At 43.2% G+C, this 16,131-nt stretch overlaps 1 protein-coding gene across 1 annotated transcript in view; it reads right to left on the minus strand.

Annotated features, from left to right (window-relative positions):
* The window catches only part of LOC310771323 (single-strand DNA endonuclease ASTE1-like), a gene marked incomplete at its 5' end in the record, with an annotated part of 36,040 nt that overhangs the window by 4,301 nt on the left and 15,608 nt on the right, over positions 1-16,131 (minus strand). The window contains 3 exons of the mRNA XM_083663963.1: positions 7,708-7,921; positions 8,819-9,033; positions 9,193-9,226. Coding sequence (XP_083520089.1) covers positions 7,708-7,921; positions 8,819-9,033; positions 9,193-9,226 — 463 coding nt within the window. The remainder of the gene's footprint in view (positions 1-7,707; positions 7,922-8,818; positions 9,034-9,192; positions 9,227-16,131) is intronic.

Raw genomic sequence — 16,131 nt, forward strand, 5'->3', positions numbered from 1 at the left:
TGATGGAGCTTTTGTGTTCGGAAATCAGAATTTTCAGTTGTCATTGAGTCTTTCCCACACACACATCAAACCATAGGGCATAGTGGCGTCCACTACAGAACGTTGATGGTTTTATCCCTGAAATTGCTTTTGATGACTATAGCCAGCACCCTGCATTGCAGCTTGTCATGCAGTCCATTTACCATTAACACATTAAGTGCCATAGACGACCTAACTCGTCTTACATAATCCAGCGCTTAAGTGCCAAGGACGGACTAACTCGTCTTACATAAAGATTTTTTTTTTTTGACGGTGGGACATCAATCAACCCCTTTTACATCTTTGAGATAACTATTTGGAGCAAGAGCATGTGTGTAATCTATTTTACCGACCACTAAGTGGCGACAGAGACCGAGAGAAGCCACAGCCATGGGACCCAAAAGCCACGGGACCAAAAGCAGCCGCCTCTTCGATGGCGATTTTACAGTCAGAAGCCCGAGACACACACACAGAACGGACAGAGATCCCTTCCCCCCAGAGCCGCGCAGCAACGCGCGAACACACACACACACACACACACACACACACACACACACACACACACACACACACACCGCGGTAGCAAGCCATTCAAGGAAATGGCGACGCGATTTTACAGTAATCCATTTCAGACTCGTCTTGCCCGACAGGCAGACAGGCAGGCAGGCAGCAGCAACGCGCTTCTGACACGCCCGCTGTTAGGAGGAAGGAGGAGAAGACACACGGAGGGAGGAGTTTGAATGAGAGGGGTGTTTCCTGTTGTTATGGAGGAAATTACTGTTCAAAACTATTGTTTAGAATGTCTGACGGTCTTACTGATGCCAAAAATGAATGGTTAAAGTGACTGTTTCACAAAAAGCCATTTATCTCTGAATAAATTTCCAGACGCTGAAACCATGCTGTACTCAACGGCTAATATCTACATAACTACTAACTCTGCAAACTAACTCTTTTAGACAGAGAAAGCACACATTCTATTAGTTATTTTTAGATGATTGCTGTTCATGAATTCTTAACAGAAAAGAATCCTCGGCTGTTCTAAAATGAGCCAGAATCGTCAAAAACACCCCTGGCACAACTTACCTACAGGAATGAAAACATGGCTGGCATTCAATGTGTTAAGGACATGTCTGTATTACACACATAATCCACCACTTTACATTAAAAGTCTGCCCTGAATGGAGGTGTTTGAACTAATTGGTGTCGGTTGTGCTGTTACAATGGAACTAAAGTAAAGGTAAAGTCCCACTGATTGTCACACAATGTGTGAAATTTGTTCTCCGCATTTGACCCATCCCCTGGGAGAGCGGTGAGCGGCAGCGTGCGCCGCGCTCGGGAATCATATGGTGATCTAACCCCCCAATTCCAACCCTTTGATGCTGAGTGCCAAGCAGGGAGGCAAATAGGTCTCATTTTTATAGTCTTTGCTATGACTCGGCCGGGGATCGAACTCACGACCTCCCAGTCTCAGGGCAGACATTCAGACCACAAGGCCACTGAGCTGGACACATGAGTGACAAGGATAATTCAGATTTAATTCTCTTTTTGGACCTTTCACATCTGAAGACACAATAATGTATTGGAATGTTTTTCCTTTCATATATCTGAAAGAAGGCTCCCAGCAAACACAATTACATCATGATGATGTTCTGATATCATCTTTCAGTGACGTCCAGGACTAGGCCAAATCACAGCCGATTTGGGGATCATTTAGACATCTACACAGGAATGTCAAGAGGACGTCGAAATATGACGTTACCATAAATAGGCATATTCAGTTATTCTGCTATGTACACAGTGTGTATTCAGCAGTGTTATACATAATTATATTCAGATTAACCTTTATTCTACATTTTCAAAAAATAAAACAGTTACCTGGCCGTGGTTTGAACCCAGGACCTCCAGCTTTGGTGTCTGCTACTTTACCCCTACACCATCCTTCCACAGCAATGACAAGGCACGGATATAACCTTATTATGGCATAAACTTGTTTTTATTCAAACGTGGGTGTCAAGTCTTTGTGGATCGGGCATTACTGTGTGACATCTAAACCAACTATGTATTATGCTACAGCAGATGCAGAACCCCAAAACACATTAACCCCACCCAAAATGCTACATTCCAACTTCCAGTAGTAGTAGTAGTAGTAGTAGTAGTAGTGGTAGTAGTAGTAGTAGTAATAGTAGCAGAAGTAGTAATAGTAGTAGTAGTAGTGTTGGTAGTAGTGGGAGTGGTAGCAGTAGTAGCAGCAGTAGTTGTAATTGACCGGTTAATGAGTTGTGGGCAATTTAGTGTTGGCGTGTGTTTCATTAAAAGTTTCGAGATTTAGCATTTCAAAACGGTTTCACGTATCCAAAATCCTTTACTAACCTTAGGTCGGGGTAGTCCATAGATGGCCCAGAAAAAGTTTTGTGTGATTTGGCCAAACGGTCTAGGAGGAGCTCGCAAAAGTAGGTTTTTGATCAAATTCAAAATGGCGGAAAATCTACCACGCAGAAATGGGCGTGGCCTAGTGGGTTAGATACATGATGCTCCAGGGAAACCAGTAGATGTGGAATTTTGATTCTACAGCTCGCAGTTCAGAAGTTATGGACCGACAAACGTGAAATTGGCTGTTATAGCGCCACCATCTGGTGGATTGGTGTAATTTTTTTACTCTGAGTAGTGGGTGATGTCAGGTAAGTCCAGAGATGCCACAGAAAAAGTTTAGGCTCATTCAGGCAAATGGCCTGGGAGGAGATAGCAAAAGTAGGTTTTAGATAAAATTCAAAATGGCGGAAAATCTAGGCACACGCAAATGGGCGTGGCCTATATGGATAGATGCGTATTGATCCAGGGAATACAGCCGAAGTGGAATTTTGATTCTACGCCTCACGGTTCAGAAGATATGGACCATAACGCGAAATGGTCTGTTATAGCGCCACCATCTGGCCGATATGGGTAATTTTTTGTTTCTGAGTAGTGAGGCACATTTACAATCTATGTGCCCAGTCTGGCTATGCTGAGCCTTACAGTTTCTGCTGTACATACAGTTTTACCGGAGAAGAAGAAAAAATAAATAAAATATAGCCGCAAGCGGCGATGCGGGGTCCAAGCTTCCGGTGACTTGGGGGGTATATGTCAGATAGTGCACATTTATTCAGACTTGGTATATGCACAAGTAAACAAAGTTTGGTTGAGATCCGGTGACCTGACGGTTTCCAAGCAGTACTAGTAGTAGTAGTAGTAGCAGTAGTAGTAATAGTGTTGGTAGTAGTGGGAGTGGTAGCAGTAGTAGCAGCAGAAGTACTAAGAATAGTAAATGGTAAATGGTAAATGGACTGCATTTATATAGCGCTTTTATCCAAAGCGCTTTACAATGTGCCTACATTCACCCATTCACACACCGAAGGCGGCCAGCTGCCACGCAGGGTGCTGGCACAGCCATCGGGAGCAATTTGGGGTTCAGTGTCTTGCCCAAGGACACTTCGACGTGCGGACTGGAGGAGCCGGGGAACGAACCACCAACCTTCTAATTAGTGGACAACCCATTCTACCTCCTGAGCCACAGCCGCCACTAGTAGCCAATAGTAGTAGTAGTAGTAGCAGCAGCAGCAGTAGTAGTGGTGGTTGGCTGTTATAGCGCCACCATCTGGTAGATTGGTGTAATTTTTTCCTCTGAGTAGTGGGTGATGTCTTGAAACTTGAAGTAATACTTGGATAGAAAGCAGTTTTTGTGTACAATATCCCTTTAAGTATCTGGACAGAAAGTGGTATTTGGGTAGAACATACTGTCAATACGACAAGTACTTCTCTGGCTCTGCAGATACATATAACATGGTCTACAAAGTTAAATACAACAGTCTGGATAGCTCACTTGGTAAAGCACGTGACTTATGCTAACTAAAGACCATTGCCGCTCAAAGTTCAAACCCCACGTGGGATGAAAAACTTTCAACTTCAGACAGGTAAGTCAGTAACAGTAATTAAAACCCCACATGCTGCCTCCTTATTTTGCGGTGTTTCATGAACTTTTTCAATATCTTGGAAATGTTAGCTGGAGATTGCGTGGCTGTGTTCTAGAACGTGTTTTGCAACAGGAGAGGTTAGTTCTTGTCTCATGATGGAGCTTTTGTGTTCTAAAATCAGAATTTTCAGTTGTCATTGTGTCTTTCCCACACACACATCAAACCATAGGGCGTAGTGGCGTCCACTACAGAAGGTTGATGGGGTTTATCCCTGAAATTGCTTTTGATGACTATAGCCAGCACCCTGCATTGCAGCTTGTCATGCAGTCCATTTACCATTAAGGACATGTCTGTATTACACACATAATCCACCACTTTACATTAAAAGTCTGCCCTGAATGGAGGTGTTTGAACTAATTGGTGTGGGTTGTGCTGTTACAATGGAAGTAAAGTAAAGGTAAAGTCCCACTGATTGTCACACAATGTGTGAAATTTGTTCTCCGCATTTGACCCATCCCCTGGGGGAGCGGTAGCGTGCGCCACGCTCGGGAATCATATGGTGATCTAACCCCCCAATTCCAACCCTTTGATGCTGAGTGCTAAGCAGGGAGGCAAATGGGTCTCATTTTTATAGTCTTTGCTATGACTCGGCCGGGGATCGAACTCACAACCTCCCAGTCTCAGGGCGGACATTCAGACCACAAGGCCACTGAGCTGGACACATGAGTGACAAGGATAATTCAGATTTAATTCTCTTTTTGGACCTTTCACATCTGAAGACACAATAATGTATTGGAATGTTTTTCCTTTCATATATCTGAAAGAAGGCTCCCAGCAAACACAATTACATCATGATGATGTTCTGATATCATCTTTCAGTGACGTCCAGGACTAGGCCAAATCACAGCCGATTTGGGGATCATTTAGACATCTACACAGGAATGTCAAGAGGACGTCGAAATATGACGTTACCATAAATAGGCATATTCAGTTATTCTGCTATGTACACAGTGTGTATTCAGCAGCGTTATACATAATTATATCCAGATTAACCTTTATTCTACATTTTCAAAAAATAAAACAGTTACCTGGCCGTGGTTTGAACCCAGGACCTCCAGCTTTGGTGTCTGCTACTTTACCCCTACACCATCATTCCACAGCAATGACAAGGCACGGATATAACCTTATTATGGCATAAACTTGTTTTTATTCAAACGTGGGTGTCAAGTCTTTGTGGATCGGGCATTACTGTGTGACATCTAAACCAACTATGTATTATGCTACAGCAGATGCAGAACCCCAAAACACATTAACCCCACCCAAAATGCTACATTCCAACTTCCAGTAGTAGTAGTAGTAGTAGTAGTAATAGTAGCAGAAGTAGTAATAGTAGTAGTAGTAGTGTTGGTAGTAGTGGGAGTGGTAGCAGTAGTAGCAGCAGTAGTTGTAATTGACCGGTTAATGAGTTGTGGGCAATTTAGTGTTGGCGTGTGTTTCATTAAAAGTTTCGAGATTTATCATTTCAAAACGGTTTCACGTATCCAAAATCCTTTACTAACCTTAGGTCAGGGTAGTCCATAGATGACCCAGAAAAGGTTTTGTGTGATTTGGCCAAACAGTCTAGGAGGAGCTCGCAAAAGTAGGTTTTTGATCCAATTCAAAATGGCGGAAAATCTACCACACAGAAATGGGCGTGGCCTAGTGGGTTAGATACATGATGCTCCAGGGAAACCAGTAGATGTGGAATTTTGATTCTACAGCTCGCAGTTCAGAAGTTATGGACCGACAAACGTGAAATTGGCTGTTATAGCGCCACCATCTGGTGGATTGGTGTAATTTTTTTACTCTGAGTAGTGGGTGATGTCGTGAACCTGTGTGGAAAGTTTGGGTGATGGGGGGTGTATGGTTTCTGAGATCCACACACTTTTAGGGCAGGAAAAGAACAAAAGTAAATACACAAAAGTTTAAACATTTATAATTTCAAAACGGTTTCACGTATCCAAAATCCTTTAATAACTTTGGGTCGGGGTAGTCCATAGATGACCCAGAATAATTCCTATGTGATTTGGCCAAACGGTCTAGGAGGAGTTCGCAAAAGTAGGTTTTTGATAAAATTCAAAATGGCGGAAAATCTAGGCACACGCAAATGGGCGTGGCCTATATGGATAGATGCGTATTGATCCAGGGAATACAGCCGAAGTGGAATTTTGATTCTACGCCTCACGGTTCAGAAGATATGGACCATAACGCGAAATGGTCTGTTATAGCGCCACCATCTGGCCGATATGGGTAATTTTTTGTTTCTGAGTAGTGAGGCACATTTACAATCTATGTGCCCAGTCTGGCTATGCTGAGCCTTACAGTTTCTGCTGTACATACAGTTTTACCGGAGAAGAAGAAAAAAAAAAAAAATCGGAACAGATACAATAGGGATCCACGCACTTCGTGCTTGGACCCCTAATAATAAAACAAGTTAACCTGGTCATGCTAATCCAGTTTCAATAGTCTGAATTTAACTAATATGAAATAAAAATTAATCACAGGCAGGCTATATGCTTTTTAGTTAAACTGGTCATAACTTTTAATTAAACTGGGGCCGTGCTAATCCAGTTTCTTTCTTTTTTTTAATAATATTTTTTACCCAATTTTTATCCCATTTTATCCCCCATTAGTGCTCATTTGATTTCTCAATCCTGGTTGCTACTCCATCCTCTGCCGATCTGGGGAGAGCCGAGACTGATTCCATGCTTCCTCCGAGACATGGGCAGTCAGTCAGCCGCTTCTTTTCACCTGACAGAGGAAGCTTCACCGGTAGGACATAGCACGTGGGAGGTTCACGCTATTCCAACCAGTTCCCCTCCCTCTGAACAAGCGCCCTTCACGACCAGAGGAGGAACCACACTAGCAACCAGGATATTGCATGTTTTTGTGAAGGGGGTTCCTATATGAAGGAAACCCCCGGGAGGCACGGGGAGAACATGCAAACTCCACACAGAAAGGCCCTTTTGCCGACCCCACCCGGGCGGTGGGCACTCGAGGACATGCGGACGGGCACGCATTCCTTCAGCGTTCACCTCGTCCCCAGGTGGGAATCGAACCCACGACCTTCGAGCTGTGAGGCGATAGTTCTTACCACTGCACCACCGTACCTCTCAGTTAATCCAGTTTCAATCATCTGAATTGAACTCAAATTAAATATGAAATGAAAAGGCAGACTTCTCTTGAATTACAGGCAGAGCATATGCTTCAGCTTGTTAAACAAGTAAAACTGGTCAGGCTAATCCAGTTTCAATAATCTGAATTTAACTCAAATGAAATATGAAAAAAAAAAAAAAAAACATTTGGCCAATGTCTGGGACCCAATCAAAACGGCCCCGCGACCCACCTTTGGTTCGCGACCCACCAGTTGAGAAACGCTGCTCTAGACACTGTATGTATATCTCTAAGGTCAAAGAAAGACTGGAAATTAGTCAATTGTGTTTTCCAGACCTGGAAAAGTTCTGGGAAATTGTGCATATTCAAAATGTTTTGGAAACTGAGAAAGTGTGAAAGCATGTCCAAATGAATTTTATGTGCTCTGTGTGTGTGTGTGTGTGTGTGTGTGTGTGTGTGTGTGTGTGTGTGTGTGTGTGTGTGTGTGTGTGTGTGTGTGTGTGTGTGTGTGTGTGTGTGTGCGTGCGTGCGCGTGTGTGCGCGCGCGCGTGTGTGTGCGTGCGTGCGTGTGTGTGTGTGTGTGTCCTACCACTGCTCTCGGTACTCTCTCTGTGTGTCTCTCCGGTCACCAGTCCCAGCAGCAGCGCCTGCAGCAGCCCGTCGTCTGGAGTAGGGCTGGCCTCCCGCATCCAGTAGCAGGTAACGGCCACCGGGAGGCGCAGGTGAGGGGGCAGCCCGCTCAGACGGCTCGCCTTCACTCCCAGAGCCTCCAGGATCACCCGGAGACGCAGAGAGTGTTCAGCCTGAGATGGGGGGGGGGGGGGGGGGGGGTGTACAATTAACAAACAACACATCCTTTGGCAGAACAGGAAATACTTTGACAGGTTTTTCCTAAAGTTACCCAAATTAAAGGCATACCGAGTAGGATTTTGCGTTTGATGTGGCTTGTAAACACAACTTTCAAAATTAACCCCTCCTCCCTGCGGTTGCCAGATTGGTATAAACCAGTAAAATGTACACTGAGGCAGAATGCAAATGTTGAAATTGAAATTGGCTTTCACCTGTTGTGGAGTATTGAAGTAGAGGATGGGGATGAAGAGCGACGCAGAGTTGGCCTGTTTTCTATGCTGCGTTCATACCGGGACAATCACATTACTCGCTTGAGTTTGACCGCGCAAATCATTCGCTGAAGTTGAACATTTTCAACTTGGGCGAATGAGGCGACATTTCGCTTCACTCGCCCTATTTGCGCAGCCCAGGGCAAAACAACTTCTGCTTTCGCGTTTGCAATGACTTTGTATGTAACTGTCGCCACTCAAATTAGCAAAATCGCGTTCGGTGTGAATGCCCAGTTAGAAAAGTAGGTGCCGGTTAGCTTAGCTATCCGCTGTTCTAAACCACTAAGGTTAGCTAGCTGCCCGCTCACGATACACACTAGCAGGGCCGGCTCTATCCATTTTGATGCCCAGCCACCATGACCATGTGAACCACCACGCATCCACAGCATGATTTGGCGTGATTTGGCTCGCGAGTCACAGTTGGGGTCTTCACACAGGAAGTGCATTTCTCTGCACCTTATTTAGCTTATTTAATCTATTTTGAATATAGGCTAGGCTATTTGTCATTTAGCTTTCAAATTTTTAAATTGTAAATTGACCATGTCTGAATGTTGGGTAGGATCAATACAGTAGCTAGCCTACCTCATCCAGTGAGTCCAGTTTGAGCTTCTGAGCGTCCTGCGGCAGGCTGGGGCGGACCATGCAGCTGCCCAGGCGGAGGCCCTCTCTGTCCACCTCCTCCATTTGGAGCCAGGGCCCGGCACCCAGCAGCAGCCCGTACAGCGCCTGGCGGAGCGGCCGTGACGTCAGGTGGGCGCTGGGCAGGAGCCGTGGTCCACCAGGACACCCAGGCGCAGCTGGAGGGGAAAATACCTTCACTCACTCCGTCCGTTCAGTCAAATGATTTAGCTAAAGTCTCAAAGTCTTACTGTGAATGCCTTTTATTACATAATGCATGGGTTCATTTTCACGGAGGGACAGAGGAAAATACTGGTAAAAAGAAGTGGTCATAATACATCCCACACGCTCAACCTTGCCCCGAACTTTGACCTAACACAATGAATGGACACGTATGGAATCATGCATATTTAACATGCAGTTACATAGTAGGGTTGTCAAAATTAGTCATTTTTAAAGGAGGACTTACCCCCTAGATATGTATCAGAACAGGGATTTGAAAATACCTATGGAAAAAACCAAGAAATGACATATGCTCTTGTCTATACTATACTCTTTGGCTGTCCTCAGCTCAAGAATTTTTTTCGGAAATCGACGCCATTACAGTTTGCCCACCGCCTCGAAAATAATTTATTTGAGAGCTGCAATATCTTTATAAATATCAACAACTAGCCAACGCTGGTAGCCTGTATGGAAACAGTGTTGCTTAAAATGGTTGAAAGTTATATCAATTTGGTAATTCAGTGGCAAACTAGAAATTTAATTATTTTTCTGCATGTGTGTGTATGTGGCGTCTGTATCTATCGCTAAGAGCAAAGTGACGTGAGGCTCGTTACCGCAGCACACCGCACAATAGGACAAACCCCCCGCTCTGGGGTAACACAATGCGAGATTTCTCCACGTCATTCCCTCGTCCAACTTGCCATGAAGTCCCTTTTTAACACATTCACTGCCAACAGTTTTTTTTTTTACTGTAGGTAGCTTCTGCCAAGTTTTTTTTTTTAGGATTCTGGCTCATCTTTCAAGAGCCGAGGATTATTTTCTGTTAGGATTTTGTGAACACAAAATAACTAATAGAATGTGTGCTTTCTCTGTCTAAAAGAGTTAGTTTGTAGAGTTAGTAGTTATGTAGGCATTAGCAGTTGAATACAGCATGGTTTCAGCGTCTGAAAATTTAAGCTGAGATAAATGCCTTTTTGTGAAATTCGATAGAACAGTCACTTTAGCCATTTATTTTTGGCATCAGTAAGACGTCAGACATCTAAACAATAGTTTTGAACAGTAATTTCCTCCATAACAGCAGGAAACCCCCCTCTCCTTCAAACTACTCCCTCCGTGTGTGTTCTCCTCCTCCCTCCGTGGCTGCAGCGGGTGTGTCACAAGCGAGTTTCTGCTGCCTGTCTGCTGCCTGGCTGCCCCTCGTCGGGCGAGTTTGGATGGGCTCGCTCGTTTCTTGGGGTTTCGGTTGAGAGATTTGATGAAGCTTTTGCGATTCTGGGCTTATTTATGCTGTGTGTTTCAAAGTGTGTTGCACCCAGTCTATTTTTGGAACCCCCCACCGTTGTGCGCCACCGTTGTGCGCCAGCGTGAAAGCGTTTTCGCCAAACCATTCTACAGTATGAGAATGGTTTCCTCGCGCTTTCCCCTGCAGTTTTGGCTCAGCTTTTTCTAGTCTGGAGAGCACTGTCGCCACTTAGTGGGTCGGTGGAATGGGTTGTACACGTTCGGTGGCTCCCATATTTTTATAGGAGATGTAAAAGGGTTAGATCCACGTCCCACCGTCACGTCAATTTTTTTTTTTTTTTTTTTTGACGAGATATCTCGTCCACGGCAGTCAACCGCTGGTTTCTGCTTGACGAGATATCTCGTCCACGGCAGTGAACGTGTTAATTTTAGTTTGGGGGCTTTTCGTGATTCTTGTTAAAAGTTGTGCAAAAGTTTTCCTCTCAGCGCAGTTGCAGGCTGCGCCTCCTCCCTCCGCCCCCGCTTGGGGCTCGTGCATGTGCATGAGAGCAGACTCTCTCCCTCCTGACTGGCCGCGAAAGAGTGCTTCCAACTGACTGATAATATAAACATCATCATTCGAGCTTATCCAGGTAAGATATTAATAAAGTAATGACACATTCAGCGGGAAACTAACTATAATTAAGACATGTGCCAACTTTGACGACGTTTGGTTCAGTATTTTAAGAGCAAACAGATTTTTTTTTACTTCAGTTAAAGCCCTCTGGAGCCTGATACTAAGTGAGTTTTTTCCATCTTGCCTAGTTGTATAGGCTTTGGAGATGCACCAGATGCACGCGCTAAACCCACCGTGACGTCAGGATGTACCAAATATCCCATTCATTTGAGGGCACAAAAAAAAGCAGTGTTCCACCCATAGAGGGCGCTTATGCCAGGTATGCTGCTGAAAAATTATCCAAATGGTAAAATGGCAACAGTTTGGTGTCAAATGTGGAAATTTTGACCAGAATTCTTCACACATCACCCCCAAAGTCATATACCGTAAATTCCGGACTATAAGCCGCACCTTTTTTCCCGTTTTTTGGCCTTTTTTGGCCCCTGCGGCTTATATAACGGTGCGGCTTATCTATGGATTTTTTCAAAAAAAAAAAAAAAAAAAATCTCTCTTTTTTAGCACTCTTTCTAACTATAAATCCTATATAACTATAATAAGTTTTAATTTCCTCTCTTGCCCTCTTTTCACCACACTGTATGACACTGTATGACACTGTGTGCACTGTAAAAAACAACACAGGTGGTGTTGTGTTATGTTGTTTTGTTGAAATGTTAATAAATGGGAGCTTCCTCAAACAGCCATCTCTTTCCCGACAATCCCCTCTGTGCATGAACCCTTACATATGGTAATTAAACATTAAAACACAAAAAAAAAAAAAAAAAAAAAAAAATACCATTAAAACACCCGCGGCTTATAGTCCGGTGCGGCTTATATAAGAAAAAAATAGTCAACTTTGCAGGTGCGGCTTATACACCGGTGCGGCTTATAGTCCGGAATTTACGGTATATTGGTTAAAAGCTGAAAAAAAGTGTTTTGGAGGTAAGTTCTCCTTTAACTTCTGAGCTGGCGGAGGTGTCATCTCAGCAGACAGGCAGGTTTCCTCTTGAAGCAAACAGCAGTTGTTGTTTGTGGTGTGAACACGTGGCTCTGTAGGCTCATTTCTGAGAAGCGACAGGGAGGAGGGCTTCTGAGAAAACTAAGTAGACCTCTGCAAATGATTTCTGTGACATCACACATCACACACACACACACACACACACACACACACACACACACACAAACACACATACACACACACATCACACATCACACACATGGTGGGCATGATGGGCCCTGGGCCTGGACACATAAAGAGACCTAGACCTAGTATTATACATTTCCCGAATCCTTAGTCCTGTGAGCATTCCAGTTTCTGTGTTTTGTGTTTCTGATGTCCCTTGATGCCACAGGGCTAAAAGAACGTCTAGAATTTGTTTCCAAATTAATCGTTTAATCGATGCATCGCCATGCGGATGTGTGAATCGAATCGAATCGTTGACAGATGAATTTTTGAATTGTTTATGTTTAAATTTCTGTTGACATTCAGATTTTAAAGCACTTTAAAATCTTTAGTAAAAAAGGGACTTGATATTTATCTGACTGCTATTGATGGATGAAAAAGTAGCCCTGTGCAGTAATAATACAGAAAATTGAGGATGTGATACTTTGAGCTGTATCGAGATGCATCGTGGAATCAAATCGAATCGTTGACAGATGAATCATAATGGAATGGTGAGGCCAGTGAAGATTCACAGCCCTCCAGCACACACATTTCAAAGAGATTCCTGCTTTCCTTTGCACATGTTGCTTCCACCATATGATAAGACAGGCAACATTGTTCCTTGACTCATTATAGGTGACTCTACAATGCTCTACTTGTTGCTCTACATTTGAGAGCATCAAGTAGGGCCTCCTGTACCTCTGTGCACCTGATAACAGTTTGATTCATCATACTTTGTCAAATACAATCATCAGCACAGAAAAGTGCCCAGAGAAGAGATGTGAGAGTGAAGGGGAGCTGGTGGTGCCATGGAGTTGTTGACCACATATAGAAACGCGGGAGACAGCGGGTGGCCGGTTCGATTCCCGCTCCACCACCACCACCACCACTACCTGGAGCTAGGGGACGTGGCTGGTCTCCCCCCCAACCTCCACAGAGATCTGAGCGGGGGATTATGAGAGAGGAAACCACAGACAGCCCAAGTTTGAGTGACATTGAAGTTGTTGGGATGAATGTTTTTTAGAGATGCGACTCCCAGGCGTAGGTGTACAAGTACCGTTTGAAAACACATCTAGACTGTTTATATATTTGTCAGTTTGGGCTTTGGCATCTGATTTGAAAGCATTAAGAGTGAGAAGGGTGGGATTTGAACCAGTGAACAACTACACACCAAGCAGCCGTTTATCTGACTGAGCGAGATCCAGTCTCATTCAGCTTATTGATATCAGTGTTCAAACTACTGATGATAAAGAAGCATCTTATCCATGTGAATATTTCTGTAGCTAAAGTCTGATGCAGGGATTGAACCAACAACCTTCTGCACCAGATCCATATGTTTCTCTGCTTGAGCATCTATAGCCAACTTCCTCTGGCATAGAGCTGGGCAATATTATGGACGAAAAATCACATCTCTGTATTTTAGGCTGAGTATATATATATCTGCATTTTCTACAAGTGAGCTAAATATTCAGTTGTAAGGGTTGTAAGTCAAAGCCACATGTGAGATATGGGCGATATGGACAAAATCAAATATCACAATATTTTTTTTACCAAATACCTCAATATAGATATCACAACAATATTGTAGAGATGACTATGGGTGCTTTCACAAAATATTTACACAATGAGATTTTTGATAAATAATCATCAGTAATGTGGATATCTATCTATCTATCTATCTATCTATCTATCTGTCTGTCTGTCTGTCTGTCTGTCTGTCTGTCTGTCTGTCTGTCTGTCTGTCCGTCTTTTTGTCCCTCTGATGATGTCATCAGTGATGTCATAAGGGGGCACACACCCCCACACACACACCAAAGATGGGCAGTATTTTAAATACATGTATTTCAAATACATATTTCAAATACATTTGTGTATTTTGTCATTTGTATTTGGCTGGACCGAGAAAAAGTTGATGTAATTTGTATCAAAATACTTTCAGACCTTGTATTTTGTGTATTTTAAATACATAAAATAAATTTTTATTTCATTTTATTCTCAAATTCACACATTTTAAACATTGACACAGGTTTAAACTGTGGAATTAAAAAAAATGCAATGTGAGATGTCACTTCTACTCCACCTCTGATTGGCTTACCCTCAGGACAATCTCAACCACAAATCAGTGGCAGAGTGTGGTGGGGAACTAGTACTGAAGCCTCGTGTTGGTGGAAATTCCCCCAGAGATAAAGTACTAAATGTGATGATTACATATTGCATGCTAAGGCAAACACTGCCCAATCTGCAAATGAAAGTGTTTACTGCATGCAAACCAGTGTATCATATTAGAGAGACACAGCTAACGCTAATTCAACAAAACAAAGCAAAACAACAACATTAACAAAAGGATGTTTGGTTCTGACCTTTAACTGGGTGCAGAACCATGAGTTTCCCTGACCCTCTGATTAAAGTTGCGATCAACCCGACACAATGAATCGATGAATTGACTAATCGTTGCAGTTCTTCATCAGTTTTTATCAAATGTATTGTTATGTATTTTCAAAATACAAAATACGTATTTGTATTTCAAATACATTTTTCAGACCAGTATTTTGTATTTGTATTGTGATAAATTTTTTGAGCATTTGTAATTTGTATCAAAATACTTTTTGATGTATTTTCGCCCACCTCTGCGCGCATGTAAACTTAAAGGGGGACTTACCCCCCCAGATTTCTGGCAAAACAGTATTCTACTTGATTTGAAAACTCCTATAGTCCCTTGTACCCTGCATATAGTCCCTTGTACCCTGGCAGAATTCCTAGCCCCTAAACTAACATAACTTGGCCAATAAGTATGTAACATACGAAATAAAACAAACAGTAATGTCTTCATTTGATGTAGAATGCAGGAGACATGTAACTGGTACGTTAAACTCACATTCCAGGAATATTGTATTTACCCCAATGCTCCACGTTAACGTAGTTGGCTCGTGCCTCAGACAGCCTCGTTGTCCTAGAACCCACTCGCTTAGTGCCAGAACACACTGATTTGGGGGCGAAACACGCCGGGATTGGCCAACGCCAACGCCAGTGCCCAGAACTGTCAAATCAAATCATCGACAGAGACGCTATGGCCCGCCTCCCAGTATTTTCAGTGAATCAGATAGAGAACGTTATAAATATAGCCACGTTATAAACAACAAACTAACGCTGGTGGTCCGTATGGAAACAGTGTTACTCGAAATGGTTAAAAGTTATATCAATTTGGTCATTCAGTGGTGTTTTACTGCCATGTAACATAACTACCTAGCTGCCAACAGATTACCCATGATGCATTGCACTGTTAAAGGGCTTGCGCTAAAAACGCGTCCACTGGCGTGAACTACAGTAATAATCACATGAAAAAAACATTTTTCACATGAGTGGGGACTGGTGAAGGGGGGAGGACGCCGTGACATCAGATTGTACCGTTTTGGAGGGCAAAAAAAAAACAGGTTTGAACCCATAGAGGGCACTTATGCTGTTGAAAATGATAAGGATTGTAGAATATTATAAATTTGGTCTGAAATGTCAAAATCTTGACCAGAATTCTTCACACACCACCCCAAAAGCCATATACTGTATATTGGTTAAAAGCTGAAAAAAAGTGTTTTGGGGGTCCTGCTTTAAAGATGAGCTGAACCCAAGTGGTGTGAGGGTTGGTCACGTATCAGACTGAAAACAGATATTGCCTGAGATGAAAGACGGTTGAGAGGCGGGCCATAGCGTGTCGATGATTTGATTTGGCGTTGGCCAATCATGGCGTGTTCCGCCTCGTAGTTACACTATAAGTACAGTGTGGTACCCCGTAATTAGCCTATAAGTACAGATCTTGTTACCCTGTAGTTACAGGCTAAATTCACTTCTTGTTACACTATAAGTACAGTGGTACCCCGTAATTAGCCTATAAGTAGGCTACAGATCTTGTTACCCTGTAGTTACAGGCTAAATTCACTTCTTGTACCCCGTAGTTACACTATAAGTACAGTGTGGTACCCCGTAATTAGCCTATAAGTACAGATC

Source organism: Poromitra crassiceps (assembly GCF_964638095.1).
Source record: "Poromitra crassiceps genome assembly, contig: HAP1_SCAFFOLD_522, whole genome shotgun sequence".
NCBI classification, from domain to species: Eukaryota; Metazoa; Chordata; class Actinopteri; order Beryciformes; family Melamphaidae; genus Poromitra; species Poromitra crassiceps.